The following is a 16,877-nucleotide window of genomic DNA, read 5'->3' as shown; positions in this document are numbered from 1 at the left end:
CTGCCTTCTTCTGTTGTCTTGGCTCCCCCCAGCCACAGCTGAGAATGATCCTCTGCTTATAAGGATCCCTGTTGGTACATGAGGTCCGGCCCCAGGACCCTTGCTCCATCCCACCTGCCGGGTCCCTGCTTCCATGCCAGGCTCCGTGTCCACGAGTCCAGGGGCTACAGTGCGGGCATCTTTGGCAACCAGAACTCCACCGACCACACCGCTGGTCTCAGTTTGTTGGCTGAGCTGCACATCCATCGTATGCAAATTAAAGTGCTGCAGAAGGCACTCTCTGCCCACCTTCCTCTCCAACCCAGTCACCTGTCAGGAAACCCCCCCCTCCCCCTCTCCAGCCCCGGGGGCACAAGGGTGTTCCCAGCCCTGCAGGCCCGTCTGACACTTCTGTTGCACTTAAGTGGAACCGCTCGTCTTTGAAACTGTAGAAATAGAGAAAACTCAGATACATGAACAGAAAACAAATCCTGCCTCTGCCTGCCACCCCTTGGGAAGGTTGTTCAGAACGGGTTTCTTCCCAGCTGCTTCTGAAGGTGTTTTGAGCACGTGGCAGATCTCCGAGGCCAGGCACTGTGCTCCACGGCTTGGCTGCCTGGCAGGGGGACCTGGTGGTGGTTAGAACTGCCCGGAGCCCATGTTCCTAGGGGGAAGGACTATCTGGGCCAGAGGGGGCCCTCGACCACCCCAGCGGGCTTCCGCTCAGGCTAGAGGGCTTGAAGGGGGCCACTGGCCCCTCGGGTGCCCCGGCCCCCACCTCTGACTGGCCTCTGCTCTCTCCCTGCAGAGGATGGGAGGAACAAGCTGCGGCCCACCAAGGCCAAGAGCGACCGGAGGAAGAAGAGTTACGGCCCCCCGCACCCCCACCACCCGCTCCTGCCCCAGCTGCCACCACCCCTGCCTGCCCAGTTCCCCACCGAGGAGGCGCCGCGGCCGCCACCCCTGCTGGACCCCCTGGTGCCAGCCCCCGGCCCTGAGGCCACTGAGGAGAGCCCCCTGCCACCGCCCCTCAATGTGGTGCCCCCTGAGGTGCCTGGTGAGGAGCCAGAGGTGAAGCCGCGCCCCATCATCCCCATGCTGTACGTGGTGCCGCGGCCTGGCCCGGCGGCGGGTGACAAGGGCCGCGTGTCCTGCCAGCAGGCCTCTGAGCACTTTGCCCAGAAGGGCCCCATCTGGAAGGAGCAGGCAGCCCCCATGGAGCTGACAGGGCCCGAGGAGGAGAGCGGAGCTGGCGAGGTGCAGGTAGGGCCGCAGCAGGTGCCGGCCAGGGTCCCTGAGGTAGGGGTCCCCGTGCTGCCACGTGCTGGTCGAAGCCCTGCTTGTCCTAAATGGCTCCTATGGCTCCCATCCCAGAGGCCAGCGGCACATACATGGTTTAGAAACCACTGGCTCCCAGCTGCCCCTTCCTGGGGCCTTGCATCACCCACCCCCTCACTGAGGGCACTGAGGTCCCTCTGAGCCTGCCTCCGCCCCAAGGACCAGGCTCTGCCTCCAGCCCCAGAGCCCCCACTACAGAGGCTTCCTGTGCTGTTTTAGGCTCCGTCGCCCTTTTCCAAGTTGAAGATGGAGATCAAGAAGAGCCGGCGCCACCCTCTGGGCCGGCCGCCCACCCGGTCCCCGCTGTCCGTGGTCAAGCAGGAGGCCTCAAGTGACGAGGGTGAGTGGGGGTGTCCCTTGACTGCTGGGTCCCGGGCTGCGCCCCCTCCTCTCACACCCACCCTCCGCCCCCCTTCACTCCCGCCACCACTGGCTGAGGGCCGGAGCAGACCCAGCCCCCCCCCCCCCCCCACATAGCCTCAGACCCTCTCCCCAAATGCCTCGGGACTCAGCTGCCCCCAGGACTGCCCCCAGCCTCTGCCCCGCCCTCGTTTGCTCTGCTGGGCGCCCGGGGCCTGGAGTGTCCAACAGGGCCCCTGAGGGGCCGGGGCAGCCGCCTGGGCTCAAACCCTAACCCACTGCCCAGAGCTTGGGACTGTGGTGCCATTTGTCTTTCTGAGACACGGTTTCCCCATCTGTAAAATGGGGTCTGCTGGCCCCCAGAGAGGTCCTGCCAGGGAGCTGCAGGGAGCTGAGGCCTGGAAAGCCTGTGGCCTGGTGCTGGGTACATAGCAGGGCCAAGAATGCCAGAAATGCTGAGGCCAGTGGTCACCCGAGCCTCCTGGTGTGACGCTCTCGCGCTCTCCTTGTAACCTCTGTCCCTGCCTCCTCCCGTGAGAGCTGAGAAAATGCTGCCGGCAGAGTCTTGCCTGAGAACCCCCAGCATAGCCACCATGGCCCCGGTGCATTCCTGTCCCCTCCTGGCCTTCCAGGTGGGTGAGGACTGTGCTTCATCCTCTCAGCCTCGGGATCTGTTCAGATGCCTGGGCTTCCAGGACGTTCGCAGAGCAGGCAGAGGGGCAGAGGCGGTGGTGAGCAGGATGCTCCTCATACAGCTGGGGCGCCTGGGGTGCCCAGCTGTGTGTGACACCGGAGGTGCCGGCACTCCCACTGGGATGAGGTTTGAGAACCGGATTGAGGGCGAGAGCAGCACGAGGCTTCCCTGGCCTGAGGACTCGCCCAATTCCAAGTCCACTTCCGGCAGACGTCCTGGCCCTGCACCCCCATGCCTGTCCGTGGAGACAGCACTGCGTGGCCTCAGGGTGGTGGGAAGCTGCTTGTGTGGCTGGAGGAAACCTCCCGGTCCCCGGCCGTCACCCCGTAGATGCTCCCCCTCTGCGGGAGGTTCTTGCCCAGCTGGGGAGCGGCCGGTCCCAGCAGGAGTTACTCTTCTGCCTGAGCCCGTGGGCTGAAAGAAGCTGAAATAAAAGCTGTGGCATCTGAAGTTGAAGGGGCAGAGACAGAGAAGTTTCTGTTTAACACTCAGCGAGAGTCGGAGTCGCTGTCTCACGTGCAGAAGTCCTGCTGAGCCAGTTTTTCATCTTCTGCTTTAGTCTTCAGTTGATGATGCACATGGAATTCGAAAACCGTCTGAGTGGCTTCTTTCATTCTGAATCTAATTTGAGGGCAAGGATGAGGCAGGTTCTAGAGGCGCCACAGAGATCTGACCGGAGCTCCTGGTGCGGGACGGACCGTGCGGAAGATGAGATGTGGTCCCTCTGCGATGAGGCGGCTTCGCCTTCCAGCTAGGAGGGCTGTGGTACCAGCCATGCTGGCCCAGCCACGGTGAAGGTCAGGGCCGCAGGAATGAGCGCCTTGCAGGTTCCTGGGGGACCGCTGATGCTCATACCATGGCAGACAGCGCCCCTGTGTCAGGAAAGGCAGGAATGGGACGTGGGGGGATCGAGGGGATCTGGCTGGGAACTGAGGCCGGCATAGGCCAGGCTGGTGACAGGTGGGCAGAGCAGGAGGGACATCTCTCAGTGGCTTCCATTTTACAGGATGTTGGGGTGGTGGTGCCGCTGCCCAGCTCCCATGGGAGTCTGTGCCTGACCTGCAGAGGCCTGGCCACCCCATTTCCTGTCCCTGGAAGGGACCAGCCCTGAGCTGGGGTGACCAAGGCACCTCCCTGCGGAGGGGCTCAGGGGCCGTGAGGTGGGGACCCACCCCGTGAGCTCTCACTGGGTGGGGTTGCTTCCACGTTGCTGAAGCTCCTCCCCACTCCTGCTTTGCTGCAGAAGCCTTCCCTTTCTCTGGGGACGAGGACGTGGGCGACCCTGAGGCCTTGAGGTCTTTGCTGTCCCTGCAGTGGAAGAACAAGTCGGCCAGCTTCCAGGCCGAGAGGAAGTTCAACGCGGCAGCTGCCCTGACAGAGCCCTACTGCGCCATCTGCACCCTCTTCTACCCGTACAGCCAGGTGAGCCGGCCGCCAGGGTCCCTGCCCCCGCCCGTGCCAGGCTCGCTCTGCCTGAAGGGAACCCTTCCCTCCTGAACCCACTGGCCATCGGGGCCGCAGTGGGCTCAGTGCAGAGCTGGGCTGCGGGGCTGAGGGCCCTGTGAGGGCTGCAGGGACAGAGCCCGGGTCTGAGTTTCACTGGAAGGTAACTTAACATGCATACAAATGGGGCCATGAAAGGGGATGGGGGATCTCAAGGAGGCATCACAGAGGGCTGTCCTCTGAAAGTCCCTCAGCCCAGCCTGGGGGGCAGTGTGGGCGGGAAAGGGCCTGTGTCTTTAAACAGGGGTCTAGAAGCCTGACCAGGGTGGGGCTGGCAACGGCGGGCTGGGGATGGGCGGAGAGCCCCGTGTGGCCTGGCCCGGACGCAACCCCCTAATCTGTCCCAAGCTGTGAGCCTGGCCTCTTCCCACACTCGGCCCTGTGCCATCCACCACCAGATCTTCCCGGTTTCCTTCTTAACCTGTTTCCTCCTCATCCCCCTCTCCCGGCCCTGACCGCTGCCTGCTTTCCAGCCCTTTTTTCCTGCCTGCCTTCTGCCCTTCCTGTTAGCACCCACCACAGCTGTGCATCGCCCGGCTGGAAACCCTGCCAGGCTCATCACAGGCCCCGGCCTCGACACGTGCCCCACGGCCATCGTCTCCTGTGATACCTGGGTGATATCTGCCCCCCACATAGCACGCTCCGTGCTGCCGCCCCCCAGCATCTCCCACACATCCACTCAGCTCCATGCTGTGCCAGGTGGATTTCTGTTCATTCTTTGTGTCCACTCAGCTGCCACCTCTTCCAGGAAGTCTTCTTGGACCACTGTCCTAGGCTGACTCTGGCATGCCCCTGGGGCTCCTCTGCCCACCTCTGCTCTCACTCCTGCCCTCTGCTTATCAGCCCCTGGAGGATAGGGCCAGATCTCACTTGCTCTGGGGTCCTCAGATCCTAGCCTAGTACCTGGTGTTTTCCATGCATTTGCTGAGCTGTTCGAGGTCTGTGCCCCGTATGTCAAGGGCCTTGCCTCTCAGAGCTGCCTGGACCTGCTGTCCAGCGATTCAGCATGTGGTTACAGAAGCAAATGAGACATAACGTCCAGACGTCTTCTCCAGGCGCCACCGTCCTCAGTGCTGCTGGGATTCAGTGCTGGGAATGCCAGCTTAGGAGGCGAATCTCATTAATCCCAGTTGCTAAGTGAAGCATTGTGACGCAATTTAATCATGCCCATGGTACCAGTGGGCCTCTCGGGGCTGCCGCTTCTGCCGTCCGGAGTCCCCAGAGTCAGGAACCAGGCCTCACTTGTCACACATCGTGGGGAGGGCTGTGGCTGAACATTCTGCCTGTTAGGAAACCAGCCAGTCCCCTAATCCAAGGTGCCCCTCCCCCACAGTGCACCAGGCTGATGGTCCCCAGTAAGCTCTTTCCTTCTGCCAGGAGCAGGGCAGAGCCCTCCCATAACTCTGGGTACTGGGGAGGCACGTCTGGGAGCCCCACCATCCTGTGACAGGTCCAGGGTTGCTGGATCCTGGTGATGTGGGCAGGGCGTTTTCATCAGTCTTTTCATGTGATCAGATCTGAGGGGCTTGGGGAGGACTAGGGTGCAGCCAGCATGAGGTGCCCGTCAGAGGTGGCGAGATGCCCCACAAAGATACACAGATAACATGGCGTCAGGTGATGGTCAGGACCACAAGGACAGACAGGAGAGGTGAAGGCCTGGAGGCCACTGTTCATTTGGGCTGGGCGGTGTTCAGAGCACACCTGAGCAGAGATCTGAGCACCCCAGGCAGCAGGAACAGGTGTGCAAAGGCCCTGGGGCAGGACCAGGCCTGGCATCTGGGATGTTGGAGGAACCACGAGGAGGTTTGTGTGGCTGGAGCTGGGCGAGCCAGGGGCAGTACAAGAGGGACAAGGGCAGCAGGGTGATGTCTGTGCTGCGTCTGGACGTAACCCTAAGTGGGAGGGATTGGGGGGCGGATGGAACAGGATCTGTCTTTGGGGAGGATCTCTGGGGCTTCCAAAGCAGGGTTAGGGGCTGGGATTGTGCATCCGGGACACCCGTCATGAAGCAGCTGCAGGTGTCCTGGTTGGAGTGCTAGTCCAGCGAGGAGCAGGCCAGGAGTGTGCTTGGGGACGGCGGCTGCTGAGGGGCAGGCAGGGGACAGAGAAGGATGCCCACCCCCCACCCAACCCTGGGCTCTCCCCTGAAGGTGGCGCCCCTTCCTGCAGTCCCTACAGACAGAGAAGGAGATGCCCCAGGCCTCGCTCGGGGAGGGTCCCTTGGCCACATCGCCTTCCAAAAGCGGCCAGAAGACGCGGCCGCTGATCCCGGAGATGTGCTTCACCTCCAGTGGCGAGAACACAGAGCCGCTCCCCGCCAACTCCTACATCGGGGACGATGGAACCAGCCCGCTGATCGCCTGTGCCAAGTGCTGCCTGCAGGTCCATGCCAGTGAGTGCCGGGCCTGCGGGGGGCTGTGGCAGGAGGGGAGCTGTGAGGTCTGCAGCCCTGCTTCACTGCCTGAGTCCAGGAAGCCCCTTCCTTTGGCTGCTTCCTGGTGCCTACAGCAGGACCTGGCGTCATGGGGTGGGGGTCTTGACCTTTGGGGGCAGACATCTTGCCCTTCCCCCTGGCCAAGGTGGGCCCGCCTGGTCAGCCTCCTTCTGGACGGTTCTGCCGAGGCCTGCCCTCCCTGCAAGGGCTGAGATGCTTTTGAACGCCGCTTTGGGTCCAGGATTGGAATTTATGGTAAAACTGAGATTCTAGAATGGTCAAGGGGTCTGATTTATCTCTACCATTGGTGACTACCCTCCCCCAAATCCTGAAGGCCTGACCGTAGCCTGAGACAGAGATGGATGTCTGTCCCTTTCTTGGGCCTGGGTGGGGCTGGGCATCATTTGGGAGACTGAGTTCCCAGGATGAGAAGGAAGCTTTCTGGGGCCACTTTAATTTCATGTGCAGCCCGTGGAAGAAGCTGCCGTAGATCTGTCTGATGTCCACCCCCGCGGAGGACTGCCCAGAGCTCACTTTGTCTCCTGGCTGGAGCCTGTGTGCTCTGCCCGGCTGGGCCTGGCTATGAGACACGCTCCCAGGGTGAGGGGGGGTGGCAGCGGCTGAGCCTACCACCCCGCTGCTCTCAGGGCACCTGAGGTCCAGCCACACAGGGGGAGAGGAGCTGCCCTCACTGCCCTTGGGAGGCAGAAGGCTGGGCACAGGCGTCTGCCCTGAGACCTGGTGCTGGAAGGAAGGGGGAGCCTTCAGGAGCCTGGGGCCCCCAGGCCCAACCCTGGCTGAGTGCCCCAGGGGACAGAGCAGGGGGCCAGTCACGGCACCTTGCTGTCCCCCAGGGCCTCTGTGGGGACACAGAGCCCCTTTCTGGTGCCCTGCTTTCTCCCTGTGCTTCCACTGGGGACCCCTGGGCACTGGCCAATGCCCACTCCAGCTCGCAGAGCTTGTTTGTTGGGGGATGAGCCCTGGCTGGCTGAGGGGCCCTACAGTGCTCTGACCCCGGGTGAGACAGAGCTGTGGAGTGGGAGGTGCCTTCTGTGCTGGCTCAGGGGTGTGGCCCTCTGCCCTCCTCCCTGCCCTCTTCCCATTTGTAAGCTGGGACCACGTCCCAGAGCCAACCACCTTGGTAACCCAGAACCTCCGACTGTGTGTGCAGAAGTAGCGCTTCCACCACCCGGCTCCGCTGCCCTCCGCTTGACCCAGGCTCCCTGAGGCCCGCTTTGCTCTATCACACAACCTCCCGGCCACTTTCCCCCACTCTCAGCTCAGCAGGCCTCCCAGGCCAGGGTTGGGGTGTGTTCTCCTGCATGGGGGGCCTGCTCTCCTTCCCCACGTCTGTTTCCAGATTCCCTGCGGCTCTGTGTGCAGTGGCCTGGATTAAGGTAGAGCGGCTGGTGAGAGCAGTTACCCTCAGTACCGCAGCCGCACCCTGGGGCCCCGTCAGCCCGCATGCAGCCGCGGTGACTGAGGTCGCCTGTCCCTGTCTTCCAGGTTGCTACGGCATCCGCCCTGAGCTGGTCAACGAGGGCTGGACGTGTTCCCGGTGCGCGGCCCACGCCTGGACTGCGGTAACTCGCCCCTGCAGCTGGGGTGGTGCTCTGAAAGTCGTCACAGCCCGTGGGGGAGCTGGGCCTGGGCCCTGGGCTCGCCCGATCCTGCAGGGTGACCTTGGGCTGGTGGCCTCTCCTCCCTGGGTCTCGGGTGGAGCCCGACGCACTCCCAGCCCTTCACTTCCATGGCCGCTAGTTTGAAATGTAAGGACTGCGGGCAGGGGACGGACCAGGTCCCGGAGCAGCAGGCGGGCGGCCTCGGCCTGCACACCCCTCACCACGCGGCTGTCTGGTTCCCGCAGGAGTGCTGCCTGTGTAACCTCCGGGGAGGAGCCCTGCAGATGACGACTGACCGGAGGTGTGTGGAGGGCCTCTCCTGGGGGTGTCCAGCCGGGTGATTCAGATGAGGTCCCGTGGGCCTAACCCTGGGGTGGGGACAGGGTGTACACATGACTCCCTGACCCCACTCGCTTGACCCCAGGTGGATCCACGTGATCTGCGCCATTGCGGTCCCTGAAGTGCGGTTCCTGAACGTGATGGAGCGCCACCCCGTGGACATCAGCGCCATCCCTGAGCAGCGGTGGAAGCTGGTAGGGGCCCTGGAGTCCCGCCCCAGGGGTGCAGGGTCGCTGTCAGGGAGCTAGCTGATGACTTTGAATAGGCACGGAGGTGCCTGGGGGAAAGCAAGGCACTCTCCTGGTCTCTGTTTCCACCTTTTCACACAGTGGAAGCCGCCGCCCGCACTCTGTCCTGTTCTTTCATGCTTAACCTGAACTCTAATGCCAAACAAAATATTAAATACACAATACAGTCACAGTGCTCATACAGCAGGGCCTTAGAACATCTTCAATGTGCATACCTGAAAGTTCATACATGTTAAATAGCAACTGTTTCCCCTCCCCCCAACCCCTGCAACCACCCCTCTTCTCCCTGCTTCTGTGAGTTTGTTTTAAATTCCTCGTGGAAGTGGAATCACGCACCACATGGCCTTCTGTGTTTCGCTTATTTCTCTGGGCGTAATATCCTCAGCGTCCATTCATGTTGTTGCAAATGGCAGGATCTCCTTTTTCATGGCTGAATAATATTCCACTGTATTTCTACACATCTTCTTTATCCCTTCATCTGCTGACAGATCTTTAGGTTGTTTCCAGGTCTTAGCTATCTTGTAAACGATGCTGCAGTGAACATAGGGGTACAGATATCTTTTCAAGACAGTGGTTTTGTTTCCTTCAGATAAATATCTAGGAGTAGGATTGCCAGATCATAGGGCAGTTCCATTTTTAATTTTTTGAGGAACCTCCACACACTGTTCTCCACAGCGGCTGCACCAGTTGACATTCCCACCAACAGTGCAGGAGGGGTCCCTTTTCTCCACATCCTCACCAACGCTTGTTGTCTCTTGTCTTCGTGATGATAGCAGTTCTAACAGGTGGTTTTGATTTGCACTTTCCAGATGATTAGTGATATTGAGCATCTGTTCGTGTACCTGTTGGCCATTTGTATGTTTTCCTCAGAGAAATGGCTGTTTAAGTCCTTTGCCCAGCTTTTAACTGGGCTGTTGGTGTATTTGCTCTTGAGTTGTTAGAGTTCCGTAACTGGTGCCTCTTGCTGCAGGCTGCACTTGCCATCTAAGGAGCACAGCCATCCTTGAGCAGGTGTGGCCTTACAAGGCTCACGCCTCCTGCTTTTGCTGGTAACATTCATTTTGCTGTGGCCTTTGGAGCAGTGGACAGTTGGCAGATGGTGAACAAGCGCTGGCTTCTATACCCGGTTTGGCCACTGGCTGGCTGTGTGATTTCGGACAGGTTACTTGACCTCTCTGTACCCCAGCCTTCCCTTCCATAAAATGGAGCTGCTGATGGTCCCCTGTGCAGTGAACTGGGCCAACCAGGAAAGCGCTGATCGTGCCGTCTGAGCACCAGCACCTGCTCTCAGGTCATCATCGTCTGTGAGTTTGCAAATGACCTTGCTGGGGACATGGGGGTGACATGGGGGAGACAGGATGTGTCTTGTGGCCTCTGGGAGCTGGGTACTTGGCCAGGGGGACAGTACAGCATCTTGGCTGCTTTTCCTGCCGGGCTGATTTCCCAGCTGCCGGGGGGGCAGTACGGCAGTACTGGTGTTCCCCTCCAGTGAGCAGGAGGTAGAGAAACGGGGCTGTGGGCAGCGAGCCTGGTGGGGCGTCCCCATGAAGGAGCAGAGACACCCACCGCGGAGCCCACAGTTGTGCGGCCCCTGGGCAGGGCTGAGTGGGCAGCATGGGAGGGGAGGGGGCCTCAGTCAGGGAGCAGGGTGATTCCTCCAGGAGCGTGGGTGTGAAAGGCCTCATTATTCAGGTGGAGTGATGGCACGCGGCACTGGGATAGATCCTCCCTCCCAGACGCTTTATGGATCATCTGACATTTCCAGCTTGCAGCCTCTTCATTACCGGCACTTGTAACGATGAATTAAAAATCCTTTTACACGAGGTTCACTTATACTGACTAATGGAGCCGTGCAAGGAAGCCAGTGGTTAACTCCTGCTTGCCCGGCCACCCACCTGCCTGCCTGCAGCCACGCGCAGGCCGCAGGCTCCAGACGGTCACTCCTGGGCATCCGCGCATCCATTTGTCCCTGTGACTCCCTGGCTGCCGGCTCTGGGTGCCTGGGGGTCCTGGTGAGTGGGGACTGACCCAGGCCGCCTTGAACCTGTTCTGCCTGTCTCATCGGCCCCGGGGCCCGTTTCAGGTCCTGATGGGGGGAAAGGTGGGCTTTTGCCACAGCGGGTGGGCAGGCGGGCAGAGGGCACGGGATGGGGACAGGCCCGAGACGTCGGACTCCATGCCTCATTAGCATCTGCAGGCAGGGGTGGCCTCCATGGCCAACGGCACGCCCACTGTGGCCCTCAGCCTCCTCCTGGCCGCTGCTCTCTACAGACACCCTGCACCCCGTCCTCAAACTCACAGCCTCCAGTGAGGGAGACCCAGACACAGGACGCACCCTTAAGGCAGCCCTGCGCTCGGCCGCTGACAGATGGTGGCCGGGGTGGTGCCCACGTCCTCACAACAGGGAAAGAGGATAACGAGCCACCACACAGGCTGGGGTGAACCTTCGGTCTTCTCCTGGGCCTCAGCCGTGGGGTCGCGGCCCTGTCTCTAGACGCCTGTTCTCTGCCTTCCGGTCCCTGTGGAGCCATGCAGAGGCCCAGTCCTCGAGGGCCATGTTGTGTGTCTGCGCCTGTCCCTGTAGGTGGGCAGATCAGGCATCGACAGTTTAATAATGAGCTCTCACTGCCATCGATCCTGGGTCCTCATTCCTGCAGCGCCTTTGCTGTGGGGCTTGCCTGGCTTTTGAACATGGTTAATAGTGATAAGGGCAGCTTATTAAATGCCCAGAGGGACAGGCTGGTGGCTGCCTAGCGGCGGCTGGGCCTGGGCCTGGGAACTGATGCCTAGCAGAGCAGGTGGGCCTGGGCAGGGTGTTCCCACCTGGTGGGCCCTCTGCCCCTTCCTAGGAAGGGGCTACACTGCAGCACCTTTTTTTCAAAATTAAGATAAAGTCTCCTATTTTAAAGGGAACATTTCAGTGGCTTTTAGTATATTCACAATAAGGCAACCATTGCCTCTATCTAGTTCCAGAATGTTTGCATCACCCCAGAAAGAAACCCCGTCCCATTGCAGTTACCCCACCCCCAGCCCCTCTCCCAGCCCCTAACAACCACTAACCCACTTCCTGTGTCTGTGGACTGGCCTGTTCTGGACGTTTCACATCCATGAAATCACGCACTGCGTGTCCTTCTGTGTCTGCTTCTCTCACTGAGCATCATGCTCTCAGGGTCCGTCCACATGGCAGTGGGCGGCAGTGCTGCTCTCCTGTTCACGGCTGAGTCGTGTTCCCATGTGTGATTTTTATTTATTTACTTACTTATTTTTTGGTGCCTGTTCCAGGCAGCTCTGTGGAGGAATGGGTGGAAAAGAGTACAGGAAGTGCTCCTGAGTTGGGGGGCCTGGCGGGGGGTTGGGGGGGGTCTAAACAGTGGTCAAGACTCCCGGCCAAGGGGACCTCTGTGGGGTTCTCCCAGGATGCCCCCATCCAGGGCTTGCTGTCCAGCCTCCATATTCCCACCCTGGGTCTGGGAGTCATTCCCAAAGGACAGACCTGGGTACCCCATAAGGAGGCTTCTGGCCCCAGAGGGCAGAGGTGCTGGCTGGAGCCCCATTTCCATGGCCCATGTCCCCCCAGAAATGTGTGTACTGCCGGAAAAGGATGAAGAAGGTGTCTGGTGCCTGCATCCAGTGCTCCTGCGAGCATTGCTCCACCTCCTTCCACGTAACCTGCGCCCACGCCGCCGGGGTCCTCATGGAGCCAGACGACTGGCCCTACGTTGTCTCCATCACCTGCTTCAAGCACAAGTCGGGGGGCCACAATGTGAGTGCCTGCCCGCCCCCTGCCCTGCCCTCCGGCCCGCCTACCCGCCACCCATGCTCTGACACCCCCTTTACCCCCAGGTCCAGGTCCTGAGGGCCGTGTCCTTAGGCCAGGTTGTCATCACCAAGAACCGAAACGGGCTCTACTACCGGTGCCGAGTCATTGGCGCCACCACGCAGACCTTCTACGAAGTGAACTTTGACGACGGGTCCTACAGTGACAACCTGTACCCAGAGAGCATCACTGTGAGCCTCTGGGGGTGGGGTGGGGGCAGGGCCAGGGTCAGAGGGCAGGGTGGGGCGGGGGGATGGGTGGGGGCGGGGCGTGGTGGGCGGGGGCGGGGGCGAGGCAGGGGTGGAGTGGGCACAGGGCAGGCGCTGCCCTTAGGAAGCCCAGAGGTGGCCGGATCCTTCACACAGGGTCCTCTGCTGTCAGGGTCACCTGTGTCCCTGCTGGACAGGCCCAGGCTGTAGGTCTGTCCCTGGAAAATACCACCTGCTTGTGCAGAAACAGCAGAGAACGTGGCCCGTCTAGATAACGCCTGCAGAAGGGCTGGGGTGGCTGCGGTCCCCGGGCACCGGCCCACAGCTTGCCTTGTCGGTCCAAGCAGAGCACGCTGCTGTCCTCCTGGCTGCAAAATCTACCAAGTGGACCTTTCTTAGTGCCGGCAAGCATGGGAACAGAGCCCTAGGGTGCCCCTCACCTCCAGCCTGTCCTTCCCTCTACAGAGTAGAGACTGTGCCCGGCTGGGACCCCCGCCCGAGGGGGAGTTTGTCGAGCTCCGGTGGACTGACGGCAACATCTACAGGGCCAAGTTCATTTCATCCGTGACCAGTCACATCTACCAGGTGAGGGTCCTGTTTCCCAGGGACAGGGACAGGGCTGGGGCGGGGCCCTGGAGAGGCCCCACTGGGGATGGTGGCCTTGGCCTGCTGGCTGAGATGGTCAGCACAAGCTGTGTGGCCTCCGACGGTCTGCTGTTTTACCCTTCAGAGGTGTCTCCCCGGGGAATTTGTGTGTGTGTGTGTGTGTGTGTGTGTGTGTGTGTGTGTGTGTGTGTGTGTGTGGTAGGACATATGTAACAGAAACTTTACTGTTTTAGCCGTTTTTAAATGGACAGTCCAGTGCCTCTGACTTTTAAAAACTCAAGTCGACTGTGAGTTTCTTCCCATGACTGTGGAAGAGAGATTATTGAAAAATGTGGACTCTTAGAAGAAACTCCCCGTATCCCAGCAACAAGATGGTGGCTCTGACCCTGTGCTGCTTCCTGAGGCCTCCTGCTGGGTGGGGCCGGTGGGTGGCGGGTGAGCAGGGACACCTGCAGGGCGGGTGCAGAGTCTCGGGCTGAGCGGCGTCCCCTTGGCAGGTGGAGTTCGAAGACGGGTCTCAGCTGACGGTGAAGCGTGGGGACATCTTCACCCTGGACGAGGAGCTGCCCAAGAGGGTCCGGTCGCGGCTGGTGAGTGGCTGAGTGGGGGGGGGGGTGCCCCCAGGAGCCCTTACTGGGCCCAGGAAGTGGCCCATGCAGGTGGCCTCGACCTCCCATCTCTGCTTTTGCCTGTTCTGGGGTGGGAGGGGCGGTGAGCGGGGAGGAGACGGCAGGGACTGAACAGGGATCTGAGCTGCAGGTTGGCGGTACCAAGAGGAATGGGCTTGTCTCTCGGCCTTTCACTGTGTTCTTTCTTTCATGTTTAATCCAAAGGCAAGGTTTTGAGGGGCAGGGGCTGTGGCCGTGGGTGGAAGAGCTGAGTCAAGCGGGTGGGGGGGTCTCAGACATGAGGTTTACTTGGAGACGGCAGGGCGCAGCCAGCAGATGAACAGCCTTGTGCGCGCCTGGCCTCCCGCCCTCTGTGGATGGCACGGCTGTCAGTGGGACAGGCCAGCCTGGGCACCCGTTCTGCTAGGGGCCAGTGACTGGGAGGTTAGGGCCCCTTCTCCACCTGCTGGGGGGCTCCCTCACAGGATAAGATGGGGGTTCATGCCAAGGCAGGAGGAGCTGTCCCAGTGAGACCTATCTCTCAGAAGGTCAGAAGGTCGGCGGCTGAGGGACGGTGGCCCGGGGCCATTGTCTCCAGCAGGGCCGGCACATTCTCCAGCAAAGCCCTCAGCGAGCAGAGCCCCCGTTTCAGTCTGTTCTGGCTGCTGTAACCAAATACTGCAGACTGGGCGGCTTAAACAGCAAACACTATTTCCCACAGTCCTGGAGGCTGGACGTCCAAGATCAAGGCACCGGCAGATGCTGGCTGGGTGCTGATCTGCAGACAGCCATCTTGTGTCCTCACGCGGTGGGGAGAGAGAGAGAGCAAAAAGGGGTCCCTTTATAAGGTCACTGACCTCACTCACGAGGGCCCCACGCTCATGACCTAATCACCTTCCAGAGGCCCGGCTCCTGATGCCATCACACGGGGGTGGGGGGCTTCAATGTAGGGCTGTGGTGGGGACCTTCAGTCCACAGCACCCCCCCCCCGCACTAACCCCTGTGCTGTCTGGTCTCCTGCAGTCGGTCAGCACGGGGGCTCCGCAGGAAAGCGCCTTCTCGGGAGAGGAGGTGAAGGCTGCCAAGCGCCCGCGGGTGGGTACCCCTCGCGCCGCGGAGGACTCGGGGCGGAACCCGGACTACCTGGCCTTCATGGAGAGCCTCCTGCAGGCGCAGTGCCGGCCCGGAGCCCCCTTCTAGGACAGCCGGCCGCCTGGCCACCCCTCGGCCCAGCAAGGCAGGCGCGGTGGGCCCTGGCATTTGCTTGCTGTGAATCCCTGTCCTCGCCTCCCCGGCCTGAGAGGCTACCTCGGCGACAGGAGCAAGCAGGACGCCGCACGCGCCCCCGGACTCAGGGAGCAGGGCCACGCGGGCTCTGGGGGCCTGCGGGGACACGCGCCACCCCGACGACCCAGATTCGTAAACCACGTAAGCTCTTCTTCTCGAAAAGGTGCTACTGCATTGCCTGCCTCCTGAGCAGCCTTTGAGATTGTGACTTCTGTACATAAATCACCTTTGTGACGTTCTTTCTATAAATACCTATTGTTTTAAAAAAATGCAAGAAAAAAAGGAAAGAAAAGGAAAAAAATCCCCAAAGTTGTTTTCTAGATTTGTGGCTTTCGAAACAAAACAAATCAAAACAAAACAAAATGTCCTTTTTCTCAGAACCGGCATAACTGCGGGAGATGGAAGCAGCTCGTCTTTTTGTTTGTGGCGCTCTCCGGCCTCCCTGGTCTGTGAGCGGCGGGGATGCGCTGCGGGCCTGGGGCCAGGGGAGGCGAGGGCCAGATGCCCGGGGACCCAGGACGGTGGCGCCGGGGATCACTAGCTCTCCCGGTTGATCAAGAGATCGAGAAGGTCTGGGCGGCTGGCATGGCCTCTTCGGCTGCCCGCGCCCAGCGGGAGGAGGCCGGCAGCTCCCTGGGTGGCCTCCCCGTCTGCCGGGGGGGCCTTTGCAAAATAAATGGTGGCTCCATCTTCTGCTTCTTCCCCTCGGAGGACCATTCCTAGCTGAGGCCTTGGGTGGGTGGCCCTTGGGGGTCTAGCTGTGGCCCTGTGTGGAGGGGCTCTTCCCCAACCCTGAGGGGCTGGCGGCATTCTGGGTCCCCTCTGCGATGCGTGGATTCATGTGTCCAGGAAAGAGAGCATGAGAAAGTGTTGCTGCTTTCAGCTCAAAGGAAAGCTGCCTCTTATGAGGTGTGGGCTGAATTTCCGGGTGAAAATGTGCAACTTGGCCCTGGGCCTGGGAACGAGGGAGCTGGCTCAGCCCACCCCCCTGTTCCCTGCAGAGATATTGAGAGCATAATTTGTATTAAAAAAAAACCCGAAAAATTTGAAAAAGAGGCTCTACCGGTTGCCAGGCCAGAGAGAACTGTGTAAGGAAAGTGGCGAGACCCTTCCTTGGTAGGGGGAGAGGCAGGTGCCCTGGACGGGCGGGCGGGGTGGGGGGGGTGCGAGGGGAGTCAGTGAAATGTGGGGGTTCCCTCTGCATGCAGCAGCCCCCCCCCCAGCGCTGTCACTATGTTCATATGTAGTTTGAAAATGCTATTTATATTGTAAAGAGAATAAAAAGAAGCGGGCAGCCGCCTCTGCAGCCCGGGTGGGGCGGGAGGGCCAGCCCCATGGCCGGTCCCTCTGGGCGGCACCCCGTCCGCTGGTCATGGGTTCCCGGACAACTTGTGCAGACGGGGGGCAGCCCAGTGAAGGGAAGCGCACACTCTCCCCACCAAGATATATCTGTGTCTATGTTCAAAAATGAAAAACAGTAAAACCCCACCCATCCTGATTTTTTTTCCCACCCGAGATTAAGGATGCGCTGTATTTTTGCCTAATTCCCCTGCCTCTAGGTTCATAATGAATTAAAGGCTCGTGAGCACTGCGAGTTACAGCTCCAGGTTGTTGCAGTGTCTTCATTTCTGGCGGCAGGTGGTCCCCGGGTGGGGGTGGGCTCGCATTGCCCCTCCAGGACGGAACAGGCGTGGGGCCTCTCCAGAGGAGGAGCTGGGCCTGGCCCTGCAGCCTCTGCTCCCAGCCTCCAGGGAGGAGGAAGCGTTCTTTGGAGCTGGACATCTGAAGCTTGTGTCCACACAGACCCTCCCCAGAGGCTGTCGGGTCCCCATC

At 60.7% G+C, this 16,877-nt stretch overlaps 1 protein-coding gene across 3 annotated transcripts in view; it reads left to right on the top strand.

Moving 5' to 3' along the window:
• The window catches only part of KDM4B (lysine demethylase 4B), a 122,422-nt gene extending 105,772 nt beyond the window's left edge, over positions 1-16,650 (top strand). For all 3 annotated transcript variants that reach the window (XM_074351027.1, XM_074351025.1, XM_074351026.1), the window contains 12 exons: positions 788-1,242; positions 1,537-1,657; positions 3,615-3,793; positions 6,044-6,266; positions 7,815-7,891; positions 8,176-8,231; positions 8,355-8,463; positions 12,095-12,280; positions 12,361-12,525; positions 13,009-13,128; positions 13,647-13,739; positions 14,781-16,650. In XM_074351027.1, the coding sequence (XP_074207128.1) occupies positions 788-1,242; positions 1,537-1,657; positions 3,615-3,793; positions 6,044-6,266; positions 7,815-7,891; positions 8,176-8,231; positions 8,355-8,463; positions 12,095-12,280; positions 12,361-12,525; positions 13,009-13,128; positions 13,647-13,739; positions 14,781-14,957 (1,961 nt within the window). In that variant the 3' untranslated portion in view covers positions 14,958-16,650. The remainder of the gene's footprint in view (positions 1-787; positions 1,243-1,536; positions 1,658-3,614; positions 3,794-6,043; positions 6,267-7,814; positions 7,892-8,175; positions 8,232-8,354; positions 8,464-12,094; positions 12,281-12,360; positions 12,526-13,008; positions 13,129-13,646; positions 13,740-14,780) is intronic.
• Positions 16,651-16,877: the final 227 nt, after the last annotated feature.

Source organism: Camelus bactrianus, chromosome 22 (assembly GCF_048773025.1).
Source record: "Camelus bactrianus isolate YW-2024 breed Bactrian camel chromosome 22, ASM4877302v1, whole genome shotgun sequence".
In the NCBI taxonomy this organism is placed as follows: domain Eukaryota; kingdom Metazoa; phylum Chordata; class Mammalia; order Artiodactyla; family Camelidae; genus Camelus; species Camelus bactrianus.
Note: the sequence above shows the minus strand (reverse complement) of the source record. Positions and strands in the feature narration are given on the sequence as shown.